Genomic DNA, 26,199 nt, shown 5'->3' on the forward strand with positions numbered 1-26,199 from the left:
AGCAATGGGGCTTGTTGATTGAGCTGCAGGCTCTACAGCCAAGAGGAGGAGGAGGAGGATAGAGTGGTCAGGCCTCCAGCCGCCCCTGGAGAAGGTATCACTATGGATGCCCAGCTGCCCAGTTAAAGTCAGACGTGCTCGGAGTGTCGGGGCTTGGCTGGGATTCCCCAAGGAGAGGGGCTTATAATTCTTTCTGCATACTGTCTTTTCTCTTTCCTGAAGTCCCTTGCTATCTAAACAAAGAGGTGCATCCCAGAAGACAGTGCCTGCTTTCATTTTCTGTATAAATTAGAGCTCACAGAAGCAGGAGGATTAAACACTGGATTTTAAATTGATCCACATTTGCAAAATCACAGCCTCTCCCGGCCCCCAGGGGGCTCCCCCCCCTCGCCCCTGCCTCTGGCCACAGTGCCTCATCATCGTCCATTAGACACTCAGACCTTTGCAATGCCTCAGGGGTTTGATCTTCTGGCCCCACATTTAAAAAAGTAGATTTAGCCTTTGAGGTTTTCATGAAGGGGTTTCCTGCTTTGGGATTGAATTCCACAGTGTTGGTTCATTCCAGCGTTGGGCACTTCAGGCGTGGAGTGGAGCCTCCGAGGTCAGAGGTGGAAAATCCCGGGTTTACATTGAAAGCGGAACCCCTCAGAACTGTGGCATGCGGGACACTAGGCTGGGCCTGGGTCCCACGGACTCTTCCAGGTTAAGGGAGAAATAAATCCCCAAAAGGCATCCTGTGGCTTTGCTTCTTTTCAAGCCTGGAACTTTCACTTTGCTCTGGAGCTGCCCCCAAATGAAAGCAGGGCTCATCACGGAGACCATGCAAAAAACACCTCTGCCCTAAGTCAGCACGAATGAGATAGGGGTGTTGTTGAGGCTTACAGTTTTGCCGTAGTCGGGCCTGGGTTTCAGTCTGGCCCTGCCACTTGATAGCTGGATGATGCGAACAAAGTCATGAAGCCTTTCTGAAGTGGAGTTCCCCAGCCTGGAAAATCTGAATGCCAAGGATATCTACTTCCTAGGGCTCCTTTGGGGATTCGGTGGGAATTACATAGGTGAGTCAGAGCCCTGGGATACAATTCTGGCTCCTCGACTTCTGGTTGGTTTGACTTTGTGTGAAAAATCACTTAAGCTGTTTAAGCCTCAGGTTTGTCTTCTGCAAAATGGGAATGATAATAGTACTGACCTCATAAAATATTTGTATGGATTGAGATACTATTTTTGTTTGGTTTTGTTTAGCAGGCTAGGTTTTAGGGCAGTGGAGGCTCACAGCAAGATTGAGCAGAAAGTGCAGAGTTTTCCCATTTACCCCCTGCCCTCTCCATGCACAGGAGGGGGCGTCACCATCCCCACCAGAGATACACACTTTCAGTCAGTGAACATACACATCATTATCACCCAAAGTCCACAGTTTCCATTAGGAATCACTCTTGGGGTTGTACATCCTGTGTGTTTTGACAAATGCAGAATGACAGTATCCACCACTGTCCTGAAGATCTGGTTTTAAGGTGCTTGGCTGTATAGAAGCTGACAGTATTCCTCTCCATTTGTCCTGGTCTTCAGTTAGGACCTATCTGCCCCGTAGTGTTCAGTGTTATGGTTTCAGTTGCTTCACATTGTAGAATTTCTCAGGAAGGCCACCCCTAGCCCCAGCATCCAGGTATCCCCTCCTAGCCCTGAGTTTACAGCAGCAAGAATCCACTAATCCCAGGGAAACTAGAGCAGAAAGAGCCCTGCCCTGGGAAGCAGGCCTTCTGGTCCTCATCCTTCATCCATTCTTCCTGCTGTGTGACCTTGGACAAATCACTTTGCCTCTCTGGGCACAGTTACTGGAACATGGGTTGGTTGGAGGCAGGGGAGGGCCTGAACACTGTCTGGGACTTTTTTTGGTGGCATTATCAGAAGCAGAAACGAGGGGTCAGCCCAGAGGTACACAGAGGCCCGCTTTCCCCGGTGGAGGGCAGCCACCCAGCTCCTCCCTCCGCATCTCACGCCTTGTATTTGCTTCCTTTGCAGCAGCTGCAGGTGGTGCCCCTTTTCGGCGACATGCAGATAGAGCTGGCCAGATACATTAAGACCAGTGCTCACTATGAAGAGAACAAGTCCAAGTGAGTGCCTGCCATAATGTCTCTTGGCTCCCGCGAGGACGCCCAGCCCGGGCAGGGGGCCGAGGGGCCACTTCAGCCCCTCCTCCCTCCCCAGAGCCCTGGGCAGGTGGATTCCTTCGGAACACTGGCACCCGGCCGGCCGGAAGGGAACAGCGGAGGGTGCTCTGAGCCCTTTTGTATCTGTCCTTTGCTGCCAGGGTTCAAAAGTGCTCAGAGCACAGCCACGCCCCTTCTCTGTCCCAGCCGTGACCCATGCCACTCAGAGTGGGAAAGCAGAAGGCTTCCTTCCCTTGAGAAGGGGGAGGACTGGCTGGCCCTCGGTGGTCGGGTGGAGCAAGATGGCGTTCTTTTTCATCACCTTGGTTCTCTCCTCAGATTTGTGTCCATGCAGTAAGTATGTCATTGAGTATATGGTTTGGACGGTTCTCCCTATGAAGTGGGTTGACAGTTTCACCTTAGACTGTTTTATAAACCACCATTCTAGGCAGCCTGTGCTGGGATCTGGGGTGTCAGTGGTCAGCTGCAGCCTTGGCCACCCTGGGGCTGTTAGGAAGGTTTCTTCTGTCTGCATCTTTCCCAAAGATGAATGAATAGGACCTTTTGATATAGACAAGGACTGACTGTCCTTTAGTCAAAGTGAAGACTTCTATCTATATTTGTGACAAATATATAAATGGAGTGTCCTTGAACCCCACCAGCCTTGAGCCACTGTGAAGGAGTGTCATCAAGGAAGCCAGTTAGTCTCTTCATAACCTGCTGGCTGCTAGTATGTGAGGAGGTTTTCTAGGAAAAGCATGGAGTTGAGAAGGCTGAGCTCATTTCCTCATGTGCCCTACGTGGATTCTCGACCACCTGAAGTTGGTTGGGAGTAGTGATGTGGCCACAGTGGGGTGTCAGAGGCTTGAGAGGTCGTGTCCCCCTCCCTGTACAAATAACCCAAAATAAAAGTCATATCAAAGTATATGTCTGAGGAAATCTGTCACCAGTCCAAGTATTCTTATCAGGGCCACTTCAGAGATCCTTTTGAGATGCTACATTTCCCCCCAAATGTTTATGTGCCTTGTTTGGTGCCCATGCTTAGTCTGTCTCCTGGGTCACCAGCATCAGATGACAGAAGAGGGTGAAGGGGACTGTCTTTTTTCTCTTGGGGAAGGAGAATAAAGGCTTTCATTCATTGATTTCCTCTCCATTTTATGATGGTTTTCCCAATGATATCTTTCCAAAGAGTTGAGGAGAAAGAAGAGAGGCCCGGAGAACAAGAAGGAGGTGGGGAGAGAGAAAGAGAGAGAGGGGGGAGTGAGGGGGAGAGGGAGAGCATGCCAGCAATACCTCTCAGAGTGATCATGTTGTCAGGTCACTGCTGAAAAGGAAGTGCAATCCCTTTAGGTTTCCCCAGCTCCATCCCCAGTGGCCCCTCCACACAGCTTCAACCATAACATGTCAGGGCTGAGAGTAGGTAGGCAGGTTTTGGGAGACCCCCCACCTTGCCTTTTCTTTGCTCGGTTTCCAGTTCTATGTAGCCCTAGAGAGGCTCCTCACTCCTGTAACTGGTAAGTACCGTGGACACCAGGTGTCTGGAAAAGCCTGTGATTGGGTCTTAGAGGAGGAAGAAGACTCTTCCCCTCAGCCTGTGGCAGGCTCTCTTGCTGGCGACTGGGATGCCTCTTGGGTCCACCCAGGGGAGCCAGACACATTTGGCTGAGCACCGGGAGTAACCAGTGAGTGGAAGGAGCCTGTCCCACTGAGGCACCTAAGGCCAGAACCTGCTCCAACCCTCTGATTTTCTGCCCAGGTGGACATGTACCCAGAGCAGCATCAGCCCCCAGTACAACATCTGCGAGCAGATGGTTCAGATCCGGGATGACCACATCCGCTTCATCTCCGAACTCGCTCGCTACAGCAACAGTGAGGTGAGCTCACTCTGGCTGCTGGGATGGAGGCCTGTGGGGGCTCAGGGTGCAAAGGAGTAAGGACCTGCCAGGAAGGAGAGGAGCACAGGGATGATGGAGAGCAGGAGTGAGGGGCCACATGTCAGAGGCAGAGGGGCACAGTGGCCAAGAATATGGATTTTAGAGCCAGGTAGAACTGGATTTGATTCTGGTTCTGCTACTCACCTTAGCAAGTTATTCACAATCTCTATGTCTCAGTTTCCTCATCTGTAAAATGGGGGTTATAGTATCTGGAAAGGTTCGTCGAGAATATTAAACAGTATATTCCATGGAAAACACATCATGCCCAGCAGATAACAGTGACCCCATAATGTTCATCTGCACAGGATCCCTGGATGGCAAGAGAAACAGAGTTTTGAACACTCACGGTCAAAGCACTATCTAAATATTTTTAAGCTACACAATAATAATCTTTTTGTAACATCAGAAAATGCAATTAGGGGCAGAAAAAGACGATAAAAATCTCTGATAATCCCACCAATTACATTTTTACTAGTGATAAATTTTTCTTTTTTCTTTTAAATATGAGACTATAGTCAATGCACAAACCTCAGAAAAAATACAAATATGCAAAGGAGGGAAAATCAATCACGTAAAATTCTACCAACCAGAACCAACTATGGTTAATAATTGGGTTTATATATTCTCCTGGACTCTTCCCGTGTATACCCTTCTAAAAGGTTTATATGTTGGTTTGAGAAACCCATGTCTCTTGATGTGAACCTGGATGACTCTGCACTATCCCTCATTTGCTCACTTGTGCCATCTTGTGGCTGGCAGCCATAGTGCACCTTCTTTCCAAACCCGAACTCTGAACATTTAATCAAAGGGCAACATATTTGAAATGAGGGCAGTCAGACAGGTGCACACTGTGTGATCATTAGACAGACAGGTGGCCCATATTCCTATGAGAGCTCCTGGAAGACATGGACCAAGGTCAAGCCCAAATATTTGGCTTTCTTAACCATAGGTGCCAATCATCTATGATTAAGCTATGGGAATAATTTCAGTGCTGGGGCCTTCCTTCATCCTTGTCAAGTTTTGGTGTGATCTAAGAGTGAATCTGGCTTCAAGTTATTTTTTAATATATTTTATACATGTGTATATACAGACAATTCTCATTATTCACAGTAGTTATATTCTATAAAGTGGGCACAATCACTGGATAGGCAAATACTGAATACTAGAAGCCCTGTTCCTAGACGAAGTACAGAGTTAAGTTCCTGTGAACCTCTGGTCACATTTCATAGGCTGATCAATGTATAACCTTGTTTTTGATATGTTTCTATATAAAGACACCTTATGTAACATAGGTTGTTGACTCATTAACAGTAACTCACATCCAACAGCACTGTAACTCATCTCCAGACAAAGCGTGTCTAAAGTATCTATTTTTCTATGTGTAAGAAGGCACGTCATAGCCTTTTTGCAGTTAGAATCACTAGGCAGAACATTAGCACTAAATTTGGGGGCATTTTTAATAGTGAAATCACCAGCAAAAAATATAAAAATGTGGAAAACATGGCATTCAATAAGCCATGAGCAGGACACTTGTATACAGTATGATGACTGAAACAGGAAGCCAGAGAGTCCCCTTGTTTGACCTCAGCTGGCAACATGGCTCCGCTTTTTCACCACTATGCACGTAGCTGCGAATGACCATTAAAGGCACTGCAGGTATCGACTTGGAGATTACAAATAAACTTCAGAGAGTAGGCAAATTCACAAATACAGAATCACAGATAATGAGGACTGACTCTATATGTATGTATGTATACGTACATACATACCTATATACACGCATATCTGCATGTGCCTGTGCGTACATCTGTGTTTCATTACGGAATATGTCACATTCAAATAGATGTTTGTCTTCAGTGCTTTTCATTGGTGAGTCATGTCTAATTAACGAGTTGTGAGATCAATTTATTGGCTTATGATTAGCATTTTTGTGTGAAATGGGATGGAAAATCAGAGAAATTCTCATGTGTTCAGAGTAAAGTTGCTTCATGCAAAGCGTTGGTTCATATATATCGTTAAGATCTCTCTGCAGGTATGTGTTCCTGAGTCACTGTGGTGGGCACGTCCCGCTGTAAATTGCATCACACCCCTTGAGGTTAAACCCTCAACCATTTACAAGCCACATGGCCTTCAACAAAGAACTTGTCTGACCCTCAAGAGGGTATAATAACAACAGCTCCCTTGTATTATTCTTGGGGAACCAGTGAAATCATGTGGGATGAAATTATGACGCTCCACCGACTGAGCCACCCAGGTTCCCTGAGAATGAGTTTCTAATCATTTTTGAATGGTAACGGCCCCTGTTCCCCAGGTGGTGACAGGCTCCGGGCTGGACAGCCAGAAGTCAGACGAGGAATACCGTGAGCTCTTCGACCTGGCCCTGCGGGGCCTGCAGCTTTTATCCAAGTGGAGCGCCCACGTCATGGAGGTGGTAGGTGTCCCCAGAGCAGAGGGCCTGCGCTCCCCTGGCCCCTGCAGACTGACCTCTGTTTGCATGGACTCCTGTCTGCCCCTGTCTCTCCCCACACACCCTTTTTTTTCTTTAAAATATTTTTAATTATTTCTGAGAGAGAGAGACACAGCGTGAGCAGGGGAGGGTCAGAGAGAGAGGGAGACACAGAATCTGAAACAGGCTCCAGACTCTGAGCTAGCTGTCAGCACAGAGCCCGACGCGGGGCTCAAACCCGCAAACCATGAGACCATGACCTGAGCCGAAGTCGGAGGCTTAACCGACTGAGCCACCCAGGTGCCCCATCGCACACCCTTTTTTAACAACCTTACTGAAATGGAAGTTACATACCATACTGTTCACTCATTTAAAATGTAAAATTCATGGGTTTTTCGTATACTTGAAGAATTGTGCAACCACAGTCATTTTTAGAACATTTTTATCAGTTCCAAAAGAAACCCTGTGGAATCCCCTCCCCCATTCCCTATTCACACAGCCCCAAGCAATCTGTCTTCTGTCTCTGTAGATTTCACTACTCTGGACGTTTCGCATGAGTGGAATCCTATAGTATGCGGTTATTTGTGTCTGGCTTCTCTTTCTTCACGTCTTCGAGAACCACGATCCATGTTCTAGCACAGATCAGAACTTCATTCCCTCTCACGACTGAATTACATTCCCCTGCATGCTCACACTGCGTTTGGCCCTTCCCTTCACCTGCTGATGAGCATTCGGGTTTTTCCTCTGCCTGCAGTACTCTTGGAAGCTGGTTCACCCCACAGACAAGTTCTGCAACAAGGACTGCCCGGGCACGGCGGAGGAGTATGAGAGGGCCACGCGCTACAACTACACCAGCGAGGAGAAGTTTGCCTTCGTCGAGGTGGGTGCTGACTCCCTGCGCATCCCCCACCCCCGAGGCTGCTGCTTGGTGTCGACCCTGGTGGTGCCGGGGATGCTTCTGGGCAAAATGGCAGCCGTGGGCCTCCTCGTGTGCGTACGCTTCCCTGACCCCTCCTCCTGCCTGAACTCATCTCTGGCATACGTTACCATTCAAAAATGATTAGAAACCCATTCTCAGGGAACCTGGGTGGCTCAGTCGGCGGAGCGTTCCACTCTCGATTTCAGCTCAGGTCATGATCTCAGGGACGTGAAACTGAGCCCTGAGTCAAGCTCTATGCTGAGCCTGGAGCCTGCTTGAGATTCTCTCTCTGTCTCTCCCTTTGCCCCTTTTCCCTCCTCATGCTCTCTCTCTCAAATAGAAAGAAAGAGAGAGAGATTGAGAGATTGAGAGAGAGAGAGAGAGAGAGAGAAAGAAAGAAAGAAAGAAAGAAAGAAAGAAAGAAAGAAAGAAAGAACTCCTGTTCCTAAGAATCCAAATGCAGACATTCACTCCACTAGAAAAATGGGCTGAAGGAAATGAAGAGAAGAAACAGGGACAAATGGTCAAAAGAGATCAGAAAAAATGCCCAGACTGATGAGTGATCAAAGAACTACAGGTAGAACTGAAATGAGATGTCAGATGTTGGACCCCCAGGTTTTAGTGTCTGATTTTCTTATCTTTTCTGTCTTACTGCACATCATTTATTTTTGTTCTGCTTTATGTGATATTTCCTTAAGATCAACTTTCTTCTGTGTATTTTTTATCACGCCTATTACATTTTTATGTCCAAAAGCTCCATCTTGTCCGCTGAACATTCCTTTTATGAATGTCCCTGCTCTTGCTTCAAAGTATGCAGTACCTTCATGAGGACAGTATAGCTTTTTCTATCATCTGTGCTGAGGCATAATTTATCTGCAATAAGCTGTATCTATTTAAAGTGTATAGCTCAAAGACTTTTGACAGTTGTATACACACCTCTGAAACCACAAAGATAAGATACAGAACATTTCCTGGCTTCGACAGCACTTGTACTCGAATTGGAACAGTACAGAGAACGTTCGCATGCGTCCCTGTGCAAGCACGACACACAAATTCTCCCCTTAAAGACTTGGTGCCGTTTGCAATCTATTCTACTACCATCCTTGTCTCCGGTCACTTTTTTTTGTTGTTACCACAGATTTGTTTGTATTTCCTATTGTTTTGCATAGTTTGTAATTTTTTGTGTTTGGGTCTGTTACCATCATAATTTTGAGTTTCGTCCACATTGTTTTATGTATCTGTTTTGTGTGTCTGTTCCTTTTTATTGTTGAGTATTATTCCATTGCATGCATATACGGTGATTTGCCTGCCTAGTCAACTGTTGATAAACACGGGCCATTTCCAGCCATTGGCCGATACGAAAAAAGTTGCTTTAAAGACTTGAGTATACGTTGTGTGGATATAGGCATTTGTTTCCCTTGGAATGGTCATATTGTAGGTTTATGCTTAACTTTTTGAGAAATTGCCAAATGGTTTTCCAAAGAGGATGTACCATTGTATATTGCCACAGCTGTATGTGAGAGTCCTTGATATTGTCAGTTTGATTAATTTTAGCCATTCTAATGGCTATTTAGTGAAATCTCATCGAGGTTTAAATTTGTATTTCCCTGAAGACTGATGATATTGAGCATCTTTTCATGGCTGATTGGCCATTCGTATATCTTCCTTTGTGAAATGTTGTCTTCTGAAATTTCTTGCCCATTTTTTAAATTGTGTTTCTGTCTTCTTGTTGCATTGTGAGAATTCTTTATATATTCTGGACTACAAGACCCTAGTCTTGTGTATGCTGTAAATATTTTTTCTAATCAGTGACTTTGCATTTTCAATTTTTTAGGGATACCTTTTGAAGAGCACTTCTTTTACATTTTGATAAAGTCCAACTTATCACATATTTTATGGTTGGTGATTTTGTGTTCTAGCTAAGAAATTTCTGCATAGCCCAAAGTTGCAAAGATTTTCTCTTAAGTCTAACAGATCTGCACACTCTGCTGTGTTTGGAGTTATTCTGTAGTATCTTCACTATCTACTCCATCTTTTGTCTCATTATTTCCTAATTACATCTATAGCCAGGAGCCCAGATTCTTTTATGACATGATGTTCCTTTAAGGCTTCGGTCCCGTTGTTTCTCTACACCGAAGCTTCTTTCCAGGAAAACCATTATACTTATTGGTTCTAATGAAAATCCTCACCTCCTGAACTTTATTCACCCCATTTCCCCTAACCTCAGATGTTCTATTTATTCTTTTAAGGTTCAGAGGAAGAAAAAACTCTTAGCTTCTACACTCATCCATTACTTTTTCATTCCTTTTCAACACACCTTTTGTGACAGCCCACTTCAGGCCCAGGCAGCGGGCCCAGGGTGTGCACAGCACTGCTGGGCCCTGTTCCTACAGCACTAACAGCCTGGTGCAGAGGGAGGAAGTCTAACACCTCCTGAGTGTTAGACTTATCATGAGTATGATAAGTGCAGTGGTGGGAAGGAGGCTGATTTGGCATGTGGTTTCCCCTACAAATTCTGAATCAATCTAGATCTTAGCACTTGTGGCCGATAGGGGCCAGAAGGTCAGGTTCATTGCTGGGGAAGTTGGACTAGGGATGTGACTTCCAGCTAGTGCCACCCGAGACTTCTTGTTCCTCCTCTATGCCATTTCACCTACCTGCTGGGAAACAGACAGAGCAGCTGTAGAAATACATGCATCTCTTCCTGGGGATGGGTAGGGAATGGTTATCTCAAGGAAAAGACAAACCCAGGCAGACAGATCTCAAAAGAGAGCTCCAAGGATACACTCATCACAAAACCTGTCTTCCCCCAATCCCCTTGCAGCCAGATAAGTGAGTTAAGGGTGTAGGGAGGAGGCAAATAGAAGGGCAGAGGCTTTCTCTCACCCGAGACTTCTACAGAGATTTTGTGTCCTAGGAGGAAGTCCTATGGACTCCCACAGCAACTGACCAAGTTCTTTCAAAAGCGAAAATTGCAACAGTCCTATAGAAAATTTTATGGTCAAAAAAATTCTGTTTGATATGGCCTGTGAGTGTATGGTATGTAGAGAGACCTCTAGAAGTCAGAGTGGTCCACAAAATGTGGTCCATGAATAAGCTACTGTTTGTCAGCAGTCAGCAGTAAGATAAGGACCGGGGGCCAAAATAAAAATCAGCTATGTCCTGAAGCACACTGTTCTATTTGGCTGACGTCTTCACTTGGTAGCAGTACTCTGTTGATGAAGAAAGCAGAGCGCTGATGTCCCATCCAGCACGTGCTTCTTACCTAGCTGCGAACTGGCACTTTGAGTAGCACTAGCCTCTTGCTTCCGGACCCTTCCTGCAATGTGGTGAAGGGTACCGGACAGATAGGTGAGCTGAAGCACAGTGAGCCTGACCTTGATCTGTGCCTGGCCAGGTGATCGCCATGATCAAAGGCCTGCAGGTACTCATGGGCAGGATGGAGAGCGTCTTCAACCAGGCCATCAGGAACACCATCTATGCGGCCCTGCAGGACTTCGCCCAGGTGACACTGCGCGAGCCCCTGAGGCAGGCGGTGCGGAAGAAGAAGAATGTCCTTATCAGGTGGGTCTTCACATGGCCCTTTTCAGGAACACATCTAAAATCAGGGAGTGCTAGGTGTAGACCACGGAGGAAGTTCCCAGCTTAGTCAGCTTCCAGTGTAGCCTCTGAACACATATAGAGCCTTCTAGAAAGTTCCAGCAAATTCTAGGAGGCCTTCTTAGGAGTTGAACATTTGAAATGAAGCCTCAGTCTCTGGGTTTGAAGCCCATATCCACCATTATCTGTGCGCACTCAGTCAAATAACCTACTCTCTCTGAACCTCCGTTTTCCTTGTTTGTAGAATGTGGGCGATAACTTACTTCATTGGCTGTTGATAGAGTGAAATAATAAGTGTGTAGACCTAAGCACACAGCAGCATGCATATGCAACTAATATAAGCTATCATTAAAATTTTGAACATACAGATGTAACTGGACTAATGAAACATCCCTGTAATGAGAAAGAAAAATAGCCAGTGAGCATTGGAGTCATGTGGGCGCTGAGTGAAGTGCAGACTTCTGGAGCAGCTCAAGCCTGGGAAGCCAGCCCTTCACCCTGGAGCAGTGAGGCCCTGGGATTCTAAGACAAGTGGTCCTGGGCCAAGACTCTAGAAATAGGCTTACAGTAAAACCTAGTCTGAATATTGGCTCTTCCTTCCCAGTGTCCTCCAGGCAATTCGAAAAACCATCTGTGACTGGGAAGGGGGCCGAGAGCCCCCTAATGACCCGTGCTTGAGAGGGGAGAAGGACCCCAAAGGTGGATTTGACATCAAGGTGCCCCGGCGTGCTGTGGGGCCCTCCAGCACACAGGTAAGTGGCCCCGGGCACAGGCTAACTCTGTTGACTCAGAGGCCAGCCAGGCCGTGGTAGGTCATCCTGGCTGGACTGTGGGGCGGTGGGGCTGGGGTCCTCAGGCAGGAGGGGCAGGGTCCAGCAGCTGTTCTAGTCTTATTCTGCCATCTTGTTTTATAGAGGAGGGAGGATTACCAGCTTAAGATTCAGGAGACCTGGATTCTAGTCCCAGATGCCTGTGTGTCCTCGGGCATGTTACACAGTCTCTTTGTGCCTCAGTTGTCTAATCTGGCAAATGGAGGTAATACCAGGACTGGCCATCTCCTAGCCCTGTGAAATTTAGGTTCCAAAGTATACGAGGAGTTTAAACTAGAATCTGTGTGCATCTATCGTGCCCCTCTGTAGTGAACCCTGGCCCCTTCCCCTGCAGTGGCGTCGTAGCTTGGGAATTTACAAGTTCTGCCTCTGACTTGCTGTGTGATCTTGGGCAAGCACCTTGACCTCTCTGTACTTTGATTATCTTCTCTATTAAATGAAAATTGTGAATGAGATCATGTTACTGACAAGTTTTATTATTATTATCCCTTCAAATGTACTAGTATCAAAAGCCCTTGACCCTTTACAGAGAGTCTAGATATCAGAGATACTCAGAGTTGCTCACCAAAGCTTCTGAACAAGAGGTCACCTGGGGTTTATCCGAAGTAGTCATAAAATTATTTACAAAAAAAAAGAATCTGGGCATCTTGGTCAAATCCTTGCCACTTACTGAAGGATAAGCAATTCCTGGCAGGCTTTTTGAGGAATTAGAAGAAAGCATAAGGGTCCTTTGAACTTTCAAGGGTCTTCCAGAAACTTCCACTTCATATGACCTTTCAGCCTCTCTTAGCTCCGAAACCCTGAATCTGAATCATCTGAGATGAGCCGTGTGAGGCCCACCGCCTCCCCTTCTGTGTGTGTGTCTGTGTCTGGGCAGGGGCCGGGGGGAGGGACAGACCAAGACGGGGTCTCAGCCATGTCACTTAACTCCCTCGGCTTCACAGCCCACCGGCCAGTTTTCACTCATCTTGCTGGTTGTGAAAATCCCAGGGAAGCTTCTACAAACACTTCTATGTAACGGCAAGGACCACAGACCTTTCCAGCCTGGGATACACCTTACAGGTGTTTCCATAAGTCCCAACACATGAGTGAGGGAGACCCAGACAAGGCAAAAGAGAAACCGGAAGGGAGGAGGCCGGGTGGGAGGGGCAGAAGAAGAGGAGTATTTATGCTGGTGGTCTGAGAGGGGAGTGTGACCACGGTTAACCTCCAACACCACCAAATCACGCGAGGCTGCACAGATGCATTTTCAGTAGACTCCCCAAGTCAGAGCTGGAAGAGCCCTTAGAGACAAGCTAGTCCCAGTGCCCTCCCTATTTTACAGATGGGGAAACTGAGGTCCAGAGAGGGGAAGTGACTTGTCTAAGTCACAAGGTGAGTCACAGGCGGAGGTGGGACAAGAACCCAGGTCTCCTGACTCCCACCCCAGGGCTCTGTTAGGGCCGTCAGAGCACAGGAGACGGGGGCATCTAGCAGAGCTGGGCTGCTGACTAGTCTGATGAGTTAAATAGAAGCAGGTGGGGAAAGAGTGCCCCCTCTTTTATCGACGAAATGGATTTTCAAATAGAATTGGATACGGATCAGTCAATTCCACGTGGAGGGTACTTGATGAACCCTTTCCTTGATGACTCCAGAGGCCGCCGTTAGAATAGTGCTTCTCAGTCCTCAGGGATGATCAGGCCTGCCCAGCGATGGGGTTGCAGAGGGTGGACTGTCCGGTAAACTGGCCACCACGGTAACTCTGTCACCACCCAGGGAAGTGCTGTGGTGGGGGCGTGTGCCCCTCCTCTCCGAGGCTGCGTGCCCGGCCCAGTGCCAGCGGCGTGGTGGGTACGGCCCTAGAGGAGTCCAGAGGCAAGGACGGACATGGTGGCAGAGGGAGGTTGGAGCTTCCGAGAGGTGGTCTGCAAGTGGCCCCTGTAGCAGTCGCGGCGGCTTTCCCACCGTATACAATACCTCTTGCTTTTCTCTCTCTCTCTCTCTCTTCTCTCTCTCCCTCTTCCCTGTCTCTCCTGCCCTCCCACCCCTTCCTCCTTTCTCCTATCTATGTCTTAGGCCTGCCAGTGGTCCCCGCGGGCTTTGTTTCACCCCACTGGTGGCACACAGGGCCGAAGAGGCTGCCGATCCCTGGTATTACACCGCCTGGCTGGGTTGGTTGGGGTACACTTCTCCAGGAGGCAGCAGGAATGGACTAGCCTGGCTCCTCAAGGCCCCTTCCAGCCCTAACATTCAAAGGCACATGATGTGGAAAGCTCTAGATTAGCACTTGCACCCTTTGCACTTAAGGCCCTCTGTAAGCGGGAGTTGGTTGTCTAGTAGACCTCTTGTGTAAGTACCGGTCTTCACCCGCTTTCCACCCAGGATTTTGGTAGGCTGTGCAATGCAGCTGGCACCACCAGAGGGCGCCATCACCCAGTCGTGGATTCAAAGTGCTAAGGGTCAGAAACTTAGGTGGTTGGGTGGGGGGCTTGTTCTGATCATATTCTATTTCGCAGTTCCTCAAAATGTTAGAGCTGAAAGGGACTGATTTGAGAAAGCATCTGGTGCAACCCCTTCGTGTTAGCAGATAAGAAAACTGAGGCCCAGAGTGGGACTTTGCTGCCCGAGGTCACACAGCAAGACAGTAGCAGTGCCTGGCCTTAGACCCAAGTCCACGGCTCCACCCATGGCACCGCCGTAGCCAACCAGTAAAGCAGAGAGTGACTCCAGAGTGATGTGAACTGAAGTTCTCCTCTGATGCCCATGCCCTTGACCGAGCAGAGCAGGCAAAAACCTGGGCCTTGAATGACGTGGCATTACCAGGTCCACCTACCCAGGGACGCCGCAGGCCCCAGGCAGGACTTCCTCCCTGGGCTGGCCAGTCTCCCTCTTGAAGGTTTACGAGTTCCAAATTCACTTCTCCAACCCTAAACTGGTGCTTCCGTAAGACAGTGCTTTTTAAGAGCAGACATCTGCAGGAAAAAAAGAAAAATATAAATACCGCACAAAGAAACCTTTACCCCAGGGTGGAGAGCCAGCCCCTGACCTCTTCATCGTTCTTTCTCTTTCAAGCTGTACATGGTGCGGACCATGCTTGAATCGCTCATTGCAGACAAAAGTGGCTCCAAGAAGACCCTTAGAAGCAGCCTTGATGGACCCATCGTCCTCGCCATAGAGGACTTCCATAAACAGTCCTTCTTCTTCACACATCTGCTCAACATCAGTGGTGAGTTGCCGTGGGGAGAGGAGGGGTCCCCCGTCTCAGACCAGGTAAGGCCTTTAGACCGAAAGTTGCAAAGAGACGTGATCAACGACCAAAAGGGACACATTTTGCCACCTAGGGAAAAAAATGCACGCTTTCTGGTGGGTCTGGAAAGTTCCAGGCCCAGTCCAGCTATTCTGACCCAGCTAAATTTGTCTGGCAGACATTTGTGGTTTATTTGTCATGAAGTTCTTAACAGAAGGATTAAAACTGGCAACATACCTGTGCACGTGGCCAGGCAGTCGGCCAGCCTTTTGCTTCTAAGCAGCAGCTCTGAGCTGATTAGTCTCGCTGCTCCTAGCAAAGGCGCCATCCAGGCTGTACCCCAGCCCTGTGCCCCACATCCCTGTTCTGCAGGATGCCTGTGCAGGTGGGACAGGGTGCGGTGGAAGGAGAGTGCTCTCCAGGGCCATGGGAGTGGTAATGCATCTGTTGGAGCTGGGAAGAGTGATCTTAACCAACAATCTAAGCTTCTCCATTAGAGCACAGCCTAGGAGCCTCCCAGGCTTCTAAGTGTGTGGAAGTCAGAATGATCATGTATAAGGATGCAGGGAGCAGTTCAAAGTGGGCACTTGGGGACCTGGCTTGCCACTGTACAAACAGCAAGCATGCTTTTTACACCCGGATTGTGGCTTTTCAGGATGGCTCTGTAGGGGGTGATGAAAATTGTAGGGGCATCTAAAGCCCTAAAACATCACTGCTCTCCTTACTGAGAAGCTTAACCAGTGGTGTTTTCTAAATAGAGTTTAGACTGGCCTTTGGGTACCAGAGAGCAGCAGGATCTACCAATCAAGTCATATTTTATGAGTACCTGCAGCATACTAGTACAGTGGTAAGAACAGCAATAAAAGCAATAAGAATCAAGTTAATAAAAACAATCAGAAGAAAGATCTCTTGGTGCTTCCTGCGTGGAACCCATGACTGTCTCCTCTATGCTTTCAGAAGCCCTGCAGCAGTGTTGTGATCTCTCTCAGCTCTGGTTCCGAGAATTCTTCCTGGAGTTAACTATGGGCCGGCGGATCCAGTTTCCAATTGAGATGTCCATGCCCTGGATTCTAACAGACCATATCCTGGAAACCAAAGAACCTTCCATGATGGAGTAAGAGGCAGGATTGGGTCAACAAGGAGGGTCCCCAGGTCCAGATGGTAGTGAGCTCTGTTCTTTCCAGAACTTTCCAGATTAGGCAGTGTGCCCCACCAGGGAGAACACTCATGCCAAGGATCAAGTCACACCAGATTTCACTCGGCCTTGCAGATAGGTTCAGGATTCTACCAGCCCAGCTGCCCTTCCTGTGCTCTGTCAGTCCCAGAACAGCCATGCTTGGAAGGTAGTCATCTCTGGGGATCAGGAAGCTAATATCCTTAACTGCCATCTGATTTCTCTTGGTCCCAGACTAATTTTTTCAGGCTTTGGATGTATTGCCATCATGGAGTTTTGATTTCTCTGGGAAGACTGTAAAGGAAGTCGTTCCTAAAGCAGGCTGGAAACATCAGAATGCTGGAAGGCTCTCTTCCCCTAACCCCGAGCTTGTTCACCTTTTCACCCAACCCTTTGTATGCCCCAAGCCGCATCAGTCAACCTGCTTTAAGAGAGGTTAGTAAGCTGCTGGCCTGTTTTTGTCCCTCAGGTACGTCCTCTACCCTTTGGATCTATACAATGACAGCGCCTACTATGCTCTGACCAAGTTTAAAAAGCAGTTCCTGTACGATGAGATTGAAGCTGAGGCAAGTGACATGCTTCCTCTTTTGTTCCTATGATCTTTATTTTTTTTATATAAAAATTTTTTTACATTTATTTATTTTTGAAAGAGAGAGACAGAGCACAGGCGGGGGAGGGGCAGAGAGAGAGGGAGACACAGAATCTGAAGCAGACTCCAGGCTCTGAGTTGTCAGCACAGAGCCCGACGCGGGGACTGAACCCACAACAGTGAGATCATGACCTGAGCCGAAGGTGGACGTTCAACTGACTAAGCCACCCAGGCGCCCCACCTTTGGTTCCTATAATCTTATTCCAAGTGTCTGGACTTTTTAAATCTGCAGCTGTTGGCACAAAGTGGGCTGTCTTTATCTGTTCAGACTTCTGTACCAAAATACCACAGATTGTATGGCTTATAAACAACAGACATGTATTTCTCACCGTTGTGGAGGTGGGGAGTCCAGATCAGAGATCCAGTACCATTGAGTGGGGGCGCCCTCCTGGGTCACAGACTTCTCATGGTGTCCTTGCTAGTGGAAAGGGTGAGGGAGCTCTCTGGGGTCTCTTTTATAAGAGCACTAATCCCATTCCGGAGGGCCCCACCCTCATGACCTAGTCACCTCCCAAAGTGAGATGATTCCTCATACCATCACCTTTGGGAGTTAGGATCTCAACCTAAGAGTTTGGGGGGAACATAAGCATTCAGTCCGTAGCAGTAGGGTATCAATGACTTGTTCTGGAGAGTGATCTCTTTTTATGACTTTTTTTAAGTTGCAGGATAGTTGACACCCCATGTGACATTAATGTCAGGTGTACAACACAGTGATTCTCCAACTTTGCACATTATGTTATGCTTACCCCAAGGGTAGCTACTGTCTGTCACCGTGCAACACTGTTATAATCTCATTCACTGTATGGAGATTGATCTGTGCAAACATCATGATCATCAAAAAGGATGCAGACCAGGATGATGGTCTTCCTTTTTCAAATATATTACAGGATGGCAGATGATAGACAGGCATGGGTAAAATTAATTTTCCATCGGGTCTGGTATGGTTGGGTTATTTGGCTAATAATAATAATAACAACAGCAGTACCACCTATCAGTTGTTATAGATTTGACATTTGCCAGGGGCAGGGCTAAGCACTGTAGAGACAGACTTTTTAAATAAGCTTTGTAGCAATTTAAAGAAGTGTGTGCTACTGTCTACTTTACAAATAATAAATCTTAGACTTACAGTGGTCAGTTATGACACCAAGATCACACAGCTTACAGAGTCCCTTTCTAGTACTCCTAGGACTGAAGTAACCATCCTCTCAATCATGAGAGCTATTTATTAGAGAGTCATTCAATAGCTTTCTTTCTGTAGTGGTCAGGATAAACTAGCTTATGCTCCAGTAACAAATAATCACAAATTCTTGGTACCTTGAAACCAAAGGTTTATTTCTCCATTATGGATTGACTGGGGGCTCTGGTCCATGTAGTCTTCAAGTTGCGACCCACCTGGAACATTCACTAAGTGCCATGCTAGGGGGAAGTGTTACTGGTACTCAAAGCTTCCACCTGGAAGTGACACATGTCATTGGTCAAAGCAAGTCACATGACTGCACCTCCTTTTCAAAGAGGAGCAAGGAAGCACAGCCCTGCCCCATATGCAAGGACCATGAGCATGAGGACAACGGCAGTGATGGCTCCTGGAATGTAGTTTTGCCTTCTGGAAACGGGAATGATAGTCTGGGCTTTGCTTAACTGCATGGGGCTGTATAAACTCAGAATGGGTCAATTAGGCAAAAATGTCATAGACACAGAAGACATTCTTCTTTATAAAGGGAAGACATGGATGTTTTAGGATTAGCGTCACCACTAACTTAGTTTGAAAGTGTACATATTTCAAAGAAAACCTAGTAGAGATGCTCCTTGCTTTCTCAACCCCCCGATGTCTATGAGAATTGAAAGCCCTGAGGGACCCCAACACAGATCTGTTCTCCTGAGCACGAACTTGGGAAAAGTGATTCCCAGAGACAAGTTACCTGGCTGTATCTTAGCTGTGACAACTCCATTTTCTGACTAGATCTTACAGAGTTGTGTTCTCCAACAGATTGAAAACAAAACAAACCTAGAGTGTCATGTCATGTGGCCAAGTGAGATTTTTTTTTTTTTTTTACTATCTACTTATTTATTTATTTTGAGAGAGAGAGAGCGTGCACACACGAGCAGGGGAAGGGCAGAGAGAGTGGGAGAGAATCTGAAGCAGACTCTACACTGTCAGCTCAGAGCTGGGCGCGGGGTTCAGTCCCATAAACCATGAGGTCGTGACCTGAGCAGAAATCAAGAGCCGGACACTTAACTGACTGAACCACCCAGGTGCCCCCAGAAATTTTTAAAATAAGAAAGCACACAGCCAGGCCCTGGGTAACATTTGAGGGTCCAGGGCCAGAGTACAAATTGAGACCCCAGATTGTAGCCGGCCACCTTTCTCTCCCCGTCCCCAAGCTCTGCTCTGCACTAGGAAGGACCCTGTGTGCAATGTGTCTGGAAACCCAAGCTTTGTCTGCCACCGCAGACAGCGGCCCTCTTGGCTAACCCACGGCCCCAGGGGTGCCCACACCTGAGGTGCAGTCCACCCTCAGGGTGATACTGGGGAAAACAGCAAACAGCCTGAAAGGGGCTTGGGCTTTGGGGAGGAAGGATACTCAAGGCTGGTTCTAGGAGGGGAGCATAGGGTATGGGTAGGGGACGCCTTGACCCTGCAGGTTCTTCAACTGGAGGAAGGCCCCATGCGGACCTGTGAAGTGCAGAGTCCGGGGCAGAGGCCTTGGTTACCTGCCAATGAGGACAGAGCTGCACGCAGCTCTGTGGTTCATGTTCAGAATAACATCTGGGGTGTAAGATGAAACATGAGAGCTCTTCGGATAAAGAATTAACCATAAAGTGGGATGCCTGCATGGCTTAGTCGGTTAAGCGTCCAACTTTCGCTTAGGTCATGATCTCGCGGTTCATGGGTTCGAGCCCCGCGTTGGGCTCTGTGCCGAGCCTGTTTCAGAGTCTGTGTCTCCCTCTCTCTCTGACCCTCCTCTGCTCACGCTGTCTCTCTCTCTCCTAGAAATAAATAAAAATATTAAAAAAAAATTAACCATAAAGAGGTGAGAATTTGGGGAGGGGAGAATGGAAGATGAGTCACCTAAATGAGCTCTGTCCCCTTGGAAGTCACATGCTACCCTGCCCCCACCGCAGCCCCGTCTCATTAAAGTCCCACCCGTGGCTGTTTCTGGCCATCATTGGAGGGTTAGGTTTTGATCCCGTGTCCAACATGAACTTCTTCTCACCTGAGTATCACAATCTGCTACCGATGTGATGAGACACTGAAATGCATGATGACCCCATAGTCATTAAGAGCCAAAGGTTTTTAAATAAAGTTTGAAAAAAAGAGAGAGATTTTTCAGTTTCCAGTGACCATCAACTTCTTCATTTGTCAAGCAAGGTAAAATTAAAGGAAAAGACCAGAAAGTCTAAGCAGGAAAGTGGATGGTCTGGCTGATATGAGTAATTGCGAGATATGAAGATCTGCCTTGCATTTCCCCGGGGCAGGCCACCTCAAAACAGCAAGGAGGGGACTAGAGTGGAGGGCAGTTCCTCCAGAGCTTTGGGAACTTTGCCTTCTCTGTGTCTAACTAAGGACTTTGAGGGGAAGGGCCAAACTTCTTAACCACAAAATCTTCTTTTTTCTGCTGTTCAAAGTCTCTTGCCCCACAACACACAAATGCCACCCAGCTGCCCCCTTTCAGTTGCCTGAGCTTCTGTGATAAAGCTAGACAGACACCATTGACGTTTCCTGCTTTCCTTTCACCAGGTGAACCTGTGCTTCGATCAGTTTGTCTACAAGCTGGCGGACCAGATCTTTGCTTACTACAAAGCCATGGCTGGCAGGTATGAGAGCCCCAGGGCTGTGAGCAACAAGCTTTCTTAGACTGCCACTTGTAAGACAGAGTTTGCTGCTGTAAAACCTCTCTTCTTTAGCACCTAAGGAAATTGGAGCGATTCTGTGGGCCTACACTGGGTGCTAAAATACAGGAGAAAATAGGGAGATTTGGTGCTGCACCTCATGGAGCTTACAGTCTAGTAGGGACAACAGACTTTAATGAAAACTGATGAAAGCACAGTGACAAGGGAGGTTACATGCTCCCTGTGAAGGAAAAGTTCATGGGAATTTATGGATCTGCGACTGTTAAACCTGAACTAGTGTTTGGGGTGAGGAACTGGAAAGGCTATCCTAAGAAAATAACATTTGAGTTCTTAACTGAAGTTGGTAGACATTAAGTAAAAGTAAGTGAAGGACGGGATAGGAAATTGCAGGTAAAGGAACTGTTTGTGCAAAGTCCCTGCGGCAGAAATATCATATTGACAACATGCTTACTCCATAGGGCAGTTGAGGCCTAATTCATAATGTGAATTAGTACATGTAGATGCCTCATTCACAGCCAACAAGAGGAGGAAGGTTGCATGATGGAACTGAAGAGGTAGGCAGGTCTCAGGTGATGGAGCTGATAGGATTACCTAGGAGGAATAGAATATCACGGGATGGTTTCAAAAGTATGACAGAGGCTTGACTCAGTTTTTACTTTTAAAAATTTGCCTTATTAAAAACATAAAAATGTGTGTAGAATGGATTGGTGGTGGGCAAGAATAGGTACATAAATATAGGCCAGATAGGAGACCAGTGGGGAAGTTGTGGTAAGATATCTGTCAAGGGCTGGAGGCTTGTAAGATATATGTCAATTGATTGGCGGTATTTGTTGACTTAGATTCCTGTGAATTCCTGGGTTTCAGGAGCCCATAACAGAACTGGTCAAGAAAAACCTCAAAATAGACTTCCCTTCTTATTGGAAACCCAAGTCTACAAACCAGTAATATCAAGAATAGTTACTTAACCAACATAAATTATTTTTCTTTCTATGCAAACAATTTGCATCACTTTAAAAAAAATTTTTTTTTAATGTTTAATTTATTTATGAGAGAGATAGGGAGACAGCGTGAGCATGGGAGGGTCAGAGAGAGAGAGGGAGACACAGAATCTTAAGCAGGCTCCAGGCTCTGAGCTGTCAGCACAGAGCCCAACACAGGGCTCGAACCCACAAACCATGAGATCATGACCTGAGCCGAAGTCGGACACTTAACCGACTGAGCCACCCAGGTGCCCCTGCTTTACTTTGCTTTTGACAGCCAGAAGTTGCTCTGATATATTTCAAATAGGAGCTGATGTACAGAACTCACAAGTTTCTTTTAACACAGAATGCACCTTTAATGAAGTGAGCGGCTCTTAATGATGGAAAATACACAAAACATGACTTTCTGGGAAAGCACACAAAGCACATAGCCTTTCACAAAATAATTGCTTAGTAAGTGTCTGGGTTGAAAAGGAAGCAGTTAGAATAGTGAGCAGAGCTTCCCATGTCTCTAAAACAATTCTCTTTTCAAATACGCTATATACACAAACCCAGACTTGTCAAACCCTGGGTCCTCTGTATATTTAGTTTACAAAACATTCTTATCTAAAATATTGCCCTTAATCTATACTATTCCCTGTAAGATGAATGGTCTCCAAAAATACGGTTTTCTGGAGGAGATTGAGAGAGGTTGGGAGAGTCCGAGAAAACACAGGAAGGAAAGAATGACCTAAATCAGTGCTGTCCATTAGAAATACAGTGCAACCACAAATGTGAGCCACACGTGTCATTTTAAATTTTTTAGTAGCCGTTGGGGCGCCTGGGTGGCTTAGTCGGTTGAGCGTCCAACTTTCGCTTAGGTCATGATCTTGCGGTTCGTGGGTTCGAGCCCCGCGTCGGGCTCTGTGCTGACTGCCAGCTCAGAGCCTGGAGCCTGTTTCAGAGTCTGTGACTCCCTCTCTCTCTGACCCTCCCCTGCTCACGCTGTCTGTCTCTCTCTCCTAGAAATTAAAAAAATAAATAAATAAAAATTTAAAAAAAATTAAAAAAAAATTTTTTTTTAGTAGCCGTATTAAAAAAAGGGAAAATAAACAGGTGAGATTAATTTTTTAAAATGTTTTAATGTTTATTTATTAAAAACATTTTTTTAATGTTTGTTTATTTTTGTGAGAGAGAGTGTAAGTGGGGGAGGAGCAGAGAGAAAGGGAGACACAGAATCTGAAGCAGGCTCCAGTCTCTGAGCTGTCAGCACAGAGCCCGACATGGGGCTCAAACTCATGAATAGCAAGATCATGACCTGAGCTGAAGTTGGACATCCAACCGACTGAGCCACGTAGGCGCCCCTGTTTATTTGTTTTTGAGAAACAGAGAGAGACAGAGCATGAGCAGGGAGGGGCAGAGAGGCAGACACAGAATCTGAAGCAGCCTCCAAGCTCCAGCTGTCATCACAGAGCCTGATGCAGGGCTCGAACCCACAAACCACAATATCATAACCTGAGCCGAAGATTAAGTTGGGCCATCCAGCTGCCCCTAATTTTAATAATATATCTTATATTATCCAATATATCTAAAATACAATTTCAACATAAAATCAATATAAAAACATTTTTTAATGTTTTTTATGTATGTCTGCGAGAGAAAGACAGCAAACCGCTGAGTGGGGCAGGGGGAGGGTGCGGGAGGAGACAGAGGATTTGAAGCGGGCACTGTGCTGACAGCAGAGAGCCTGACACAGCCTCAAACTCATGAACTGAGATTTCATGACCTGAGCTGAAGTCAGATGCTTAACCAGCTGAACCACCCAGGCGCCCCAATATAAAAATTATTAAAGAGATAGTCTTCATTGTTTTTTTCCTAAGCCTTCAAAATCTAGTGTGTGTTTTATACTTCTAGCACATCTCACCACTTTGCAGGTGCTCTGTGGGCTCCTGTAGCTGGTAGCTGCTATCTGTGTTGGACAGTGTACATTTAGATTATGTCACTTTCCTACCTAAAGCCTTTCAATGGCTGCCACTGACATCTAGGAAATACCTAGCTTCTTTACTGCAGCTGATGTAGTCCCACATGATCTGGCCCCTAGGTTAACTTTGTAAATTCATTTTTGCCTATTGGTCTCCAGCGTGCCCTGCCCTTTATCCATACAGACCAGCTTTTTTTTTTTCTCTGTAAGAAAAAAGATCCCCCAGATCTTTCCATTTTTAGCATTTAGGTGTCCATCCAGCAAAACTGCTTTAGAGAGGCTTTCTCTGACCTCTAAATACCAAATGATCCTTTTTTGTTATTTTGTTATTTTCAGAGCACTATTACTTTGCATTCTGTACCTCAGTGTGAAAGATAATAATAATAGTACACCTAACTCATCAGGTTGTCGTGAAATTTAAAATGCCTGTGTACAAGCATGTGGGTGCCTGATAAGTAGTAAATACTATGCAGTATTTTCTCTTGCCTGAAATTATTTCTCTGTTTATTTATATAGATATCAGTCTCTTTATCAGAAGTAAGCTTCGTGAGGACAGAACTTTGTATCCCTAGTACCAGAATGTTCCCTGGCATATGGCAAGCATGCACTCAATTGCTTTTTTGGCAAATGAATAAAAGAGGGAAGTGACTCAACCTCAGTGTTGCTTGTCTTTAACTTGAAAGTTCTGCTTCATGTTGAGCTTTTGTGGCTATAAAAAGCAGAAGATAGTTCTATTTGAAATACATAAAATACTGCTTCATGAGTAGACCCTGTGGTCTGAAACAGATGCGGCTGGGTGATCGGAAAGTCATTCGCCATCATGCTTACTGGCCTTATTCAACTTTTATCCCTTCAGTGTCCTGTTGGATAAACGCTTCAGGGCCGAGTGTAAGAATTATGGAGTCATCATCCCATACCCGCCATCCAACCGCTACGAAACGCTGCTGAAACAGAGGCATGTCCAGGTATGGTGTAGAAGGCCAGAGTGGGGGTGGGACAGGTTAGGGAGCAGCTGTGGTTAGTGGGGAGAGCGGAGATCAGGACTGTGTAGTCTCTGTCCTGCATACTGCCCGTGTGGGCTTCTGCGCATGGGCATAGCACAGCCGCAGAATCTTACAAATAACAAAGAGGCGTTGGCCTCCCGTGGTTCAAGGTCGAGGCCTCTCCTTCTGCCGGTAGCACACTCTGTGGTGTAATAATAGTCTTCTTGTCATAAGATGTGGCTTGCTTCTTTCCATCGGGACTGCTGCTCAGAAAGGGCCAAATGCTGGTCTCAGGGAAGGTGGGCGCTTCATGCTTTGAAATAGAGTGTGTCAGCCAAACCCATGCTAGAAATTACAGTTTGTTCTTGTGGGGTTGGTTTCTGTTAACATTTGACCGCAATGTAGAGGAAATGCTGCCAGGAGCTCAGAACATATCCCTGCTTTCAAATGTTAACATGAGCCAGGCAGGCCAAATACAAGATGCTCCAGCCACCCAGCTCTTAAGCCCAGCTGTCGGCCAGGCAGCGTGAAACGGCCTCGAGGCCATAACCTTTGTGTGCTTGGTATGTGGGCCCCCGTGTTTGTGGAGTAGAACCAGGTGAAGGGCCACGGCTGAGAAGTGCCCCTGGTAAGGAGGAAAGGGTTACCCTGGAAACTCTGGACATTTTCACTGCCCTGAGACACCAAGTAAAACAGAAATATGAGAGAAAAAAGAACCGTCTTCACTTCTGTCAACAGCAGGTGCTCGATGCTTTTCCTTCAGCCTCTCAGGAAATTACAGCTATCACTTACTGATGCAGTCAGAATTAGCCACAGGGCATTAAATACTGAGGCTTTATATGTGCGCATGATGGCTATAAGGGGTCTTAGTTGGTAGAAAATCTCCCAAAAGGGAAATTTGAAAAAAAGAAAATATTTAAGAATTAAATAAAAAACAGTTAAGAATAATCCTTGGGCACCTAGTAAAGTGCAGTGCACACAGCAGACACTCAATAATTGTTTATTGCTGTTTGCATAGCATCTGCAATAACCTCCATGTTTGTGTGCCCCTATGGAAATTATCCTAAGTTCTGTTTTCCATCCTGTAATCAGCCCTTCATTGTCCTGCTTCCACACTCTTCCCCTTAAGGGCACAGGTAGATAGGCCCTTGCTGAGGGAGCTCATGCTATCTGGTGATGAAACGAGGCCCAGGACAGATGCAGGAAGAACCTTGGGGCTAAATGTAGGGTGCCAGCATTGCATGGGATGCCATAGCCTGTCCTGAGCCTTTTCCCACAGTCTCCATGATTCATATTTTTCCTCTACTTTCTATATTTCAAATTTACAGGAAAGTTGAAAGAATAACACCATGAACATATATATATACTCTGTAGATAGATCCATGATTATTAATGTTTTACCACATTTGCTTCACTTTCTCTTATATACTTATGCTTTCTCTCTCACAAATACAGTAAAAAAAATAAAATAATTAAGAATAATCCTTGGGCACCTAGCAAAG

General features: G+C 46.5%; 1 protein-coding gene across 1 annotated transcript in view; it reads left to right on the plus strand.

Annotated features, from left to right (window-relative positions):
• The window catches only part of CYFIP2 (cytoplasmic FMR1 interacting protein 2), a 129,080-nt gene that overhangs the window by 39,732 nt on the left and 63,149 nt on the right, over positions 1 to 26,199 (plus strand). Inside the window, exons 10-20 of the mRNA XM_077780798.1 lie at positions 2,017 to 2,108; positions 3,901 to 4,018; positions 6,390 to 6,509; positions 7,279 to 7,404; positions 10,841 to 11,007; positions 11,648 to 11,795; positions 14,925 to 15,078; positions 16,057 to 16,213; positions 16,743 to 16,839; positions 20,662 to 20,738; positions 24,571 to 24,679. Of these exons, the coding sequence (XP_077636924.1) occupies positions 2,017 to 2,108; positions 3,901 to 4,018; positions 6,390 to 6,509; positions 7,279 to 7,404; positions 10,841 to 11,007; positions 11,648 to 11,795; positions 14,925 to 15,078; positions 16,057 to 16,213; positions 16,743 to 16,839; positions 20,662 to 20,738; positions 24,571 to 24,679 (1,365 nt within the window). The remainder of the gene's footprint in view (positions 1 to 2,016; positions 2,109 to 3,900; positions 4,019 to 6,389; positions 6,510 to 7,278; positions 7,405 to 10,840; positions 11,008 to 11,647; positions 11,796 to 14,924; positions 15,079 to 16,056; positions 16,214 to 16,742; positions 16,840 to 20,661; positions 20,739 to 24,570; positions 24,680 to 26,199) is intronic.

This window comes from Crocuta crocuta, unplaced genomic scaffold, assembly GCF_008692635.1.
Source record: "Crocuta crocuta isolate KB4526 unplaced genomic scaffold, BGI_CrCroc_1.0 scaffold343, whole genome shotgun sequence".
NCBI lineage: Eukaryota > Metazoa > Chordata > Mammalia > Carnivora > Hyaenidae > Crocuta > Crocuta crocuta.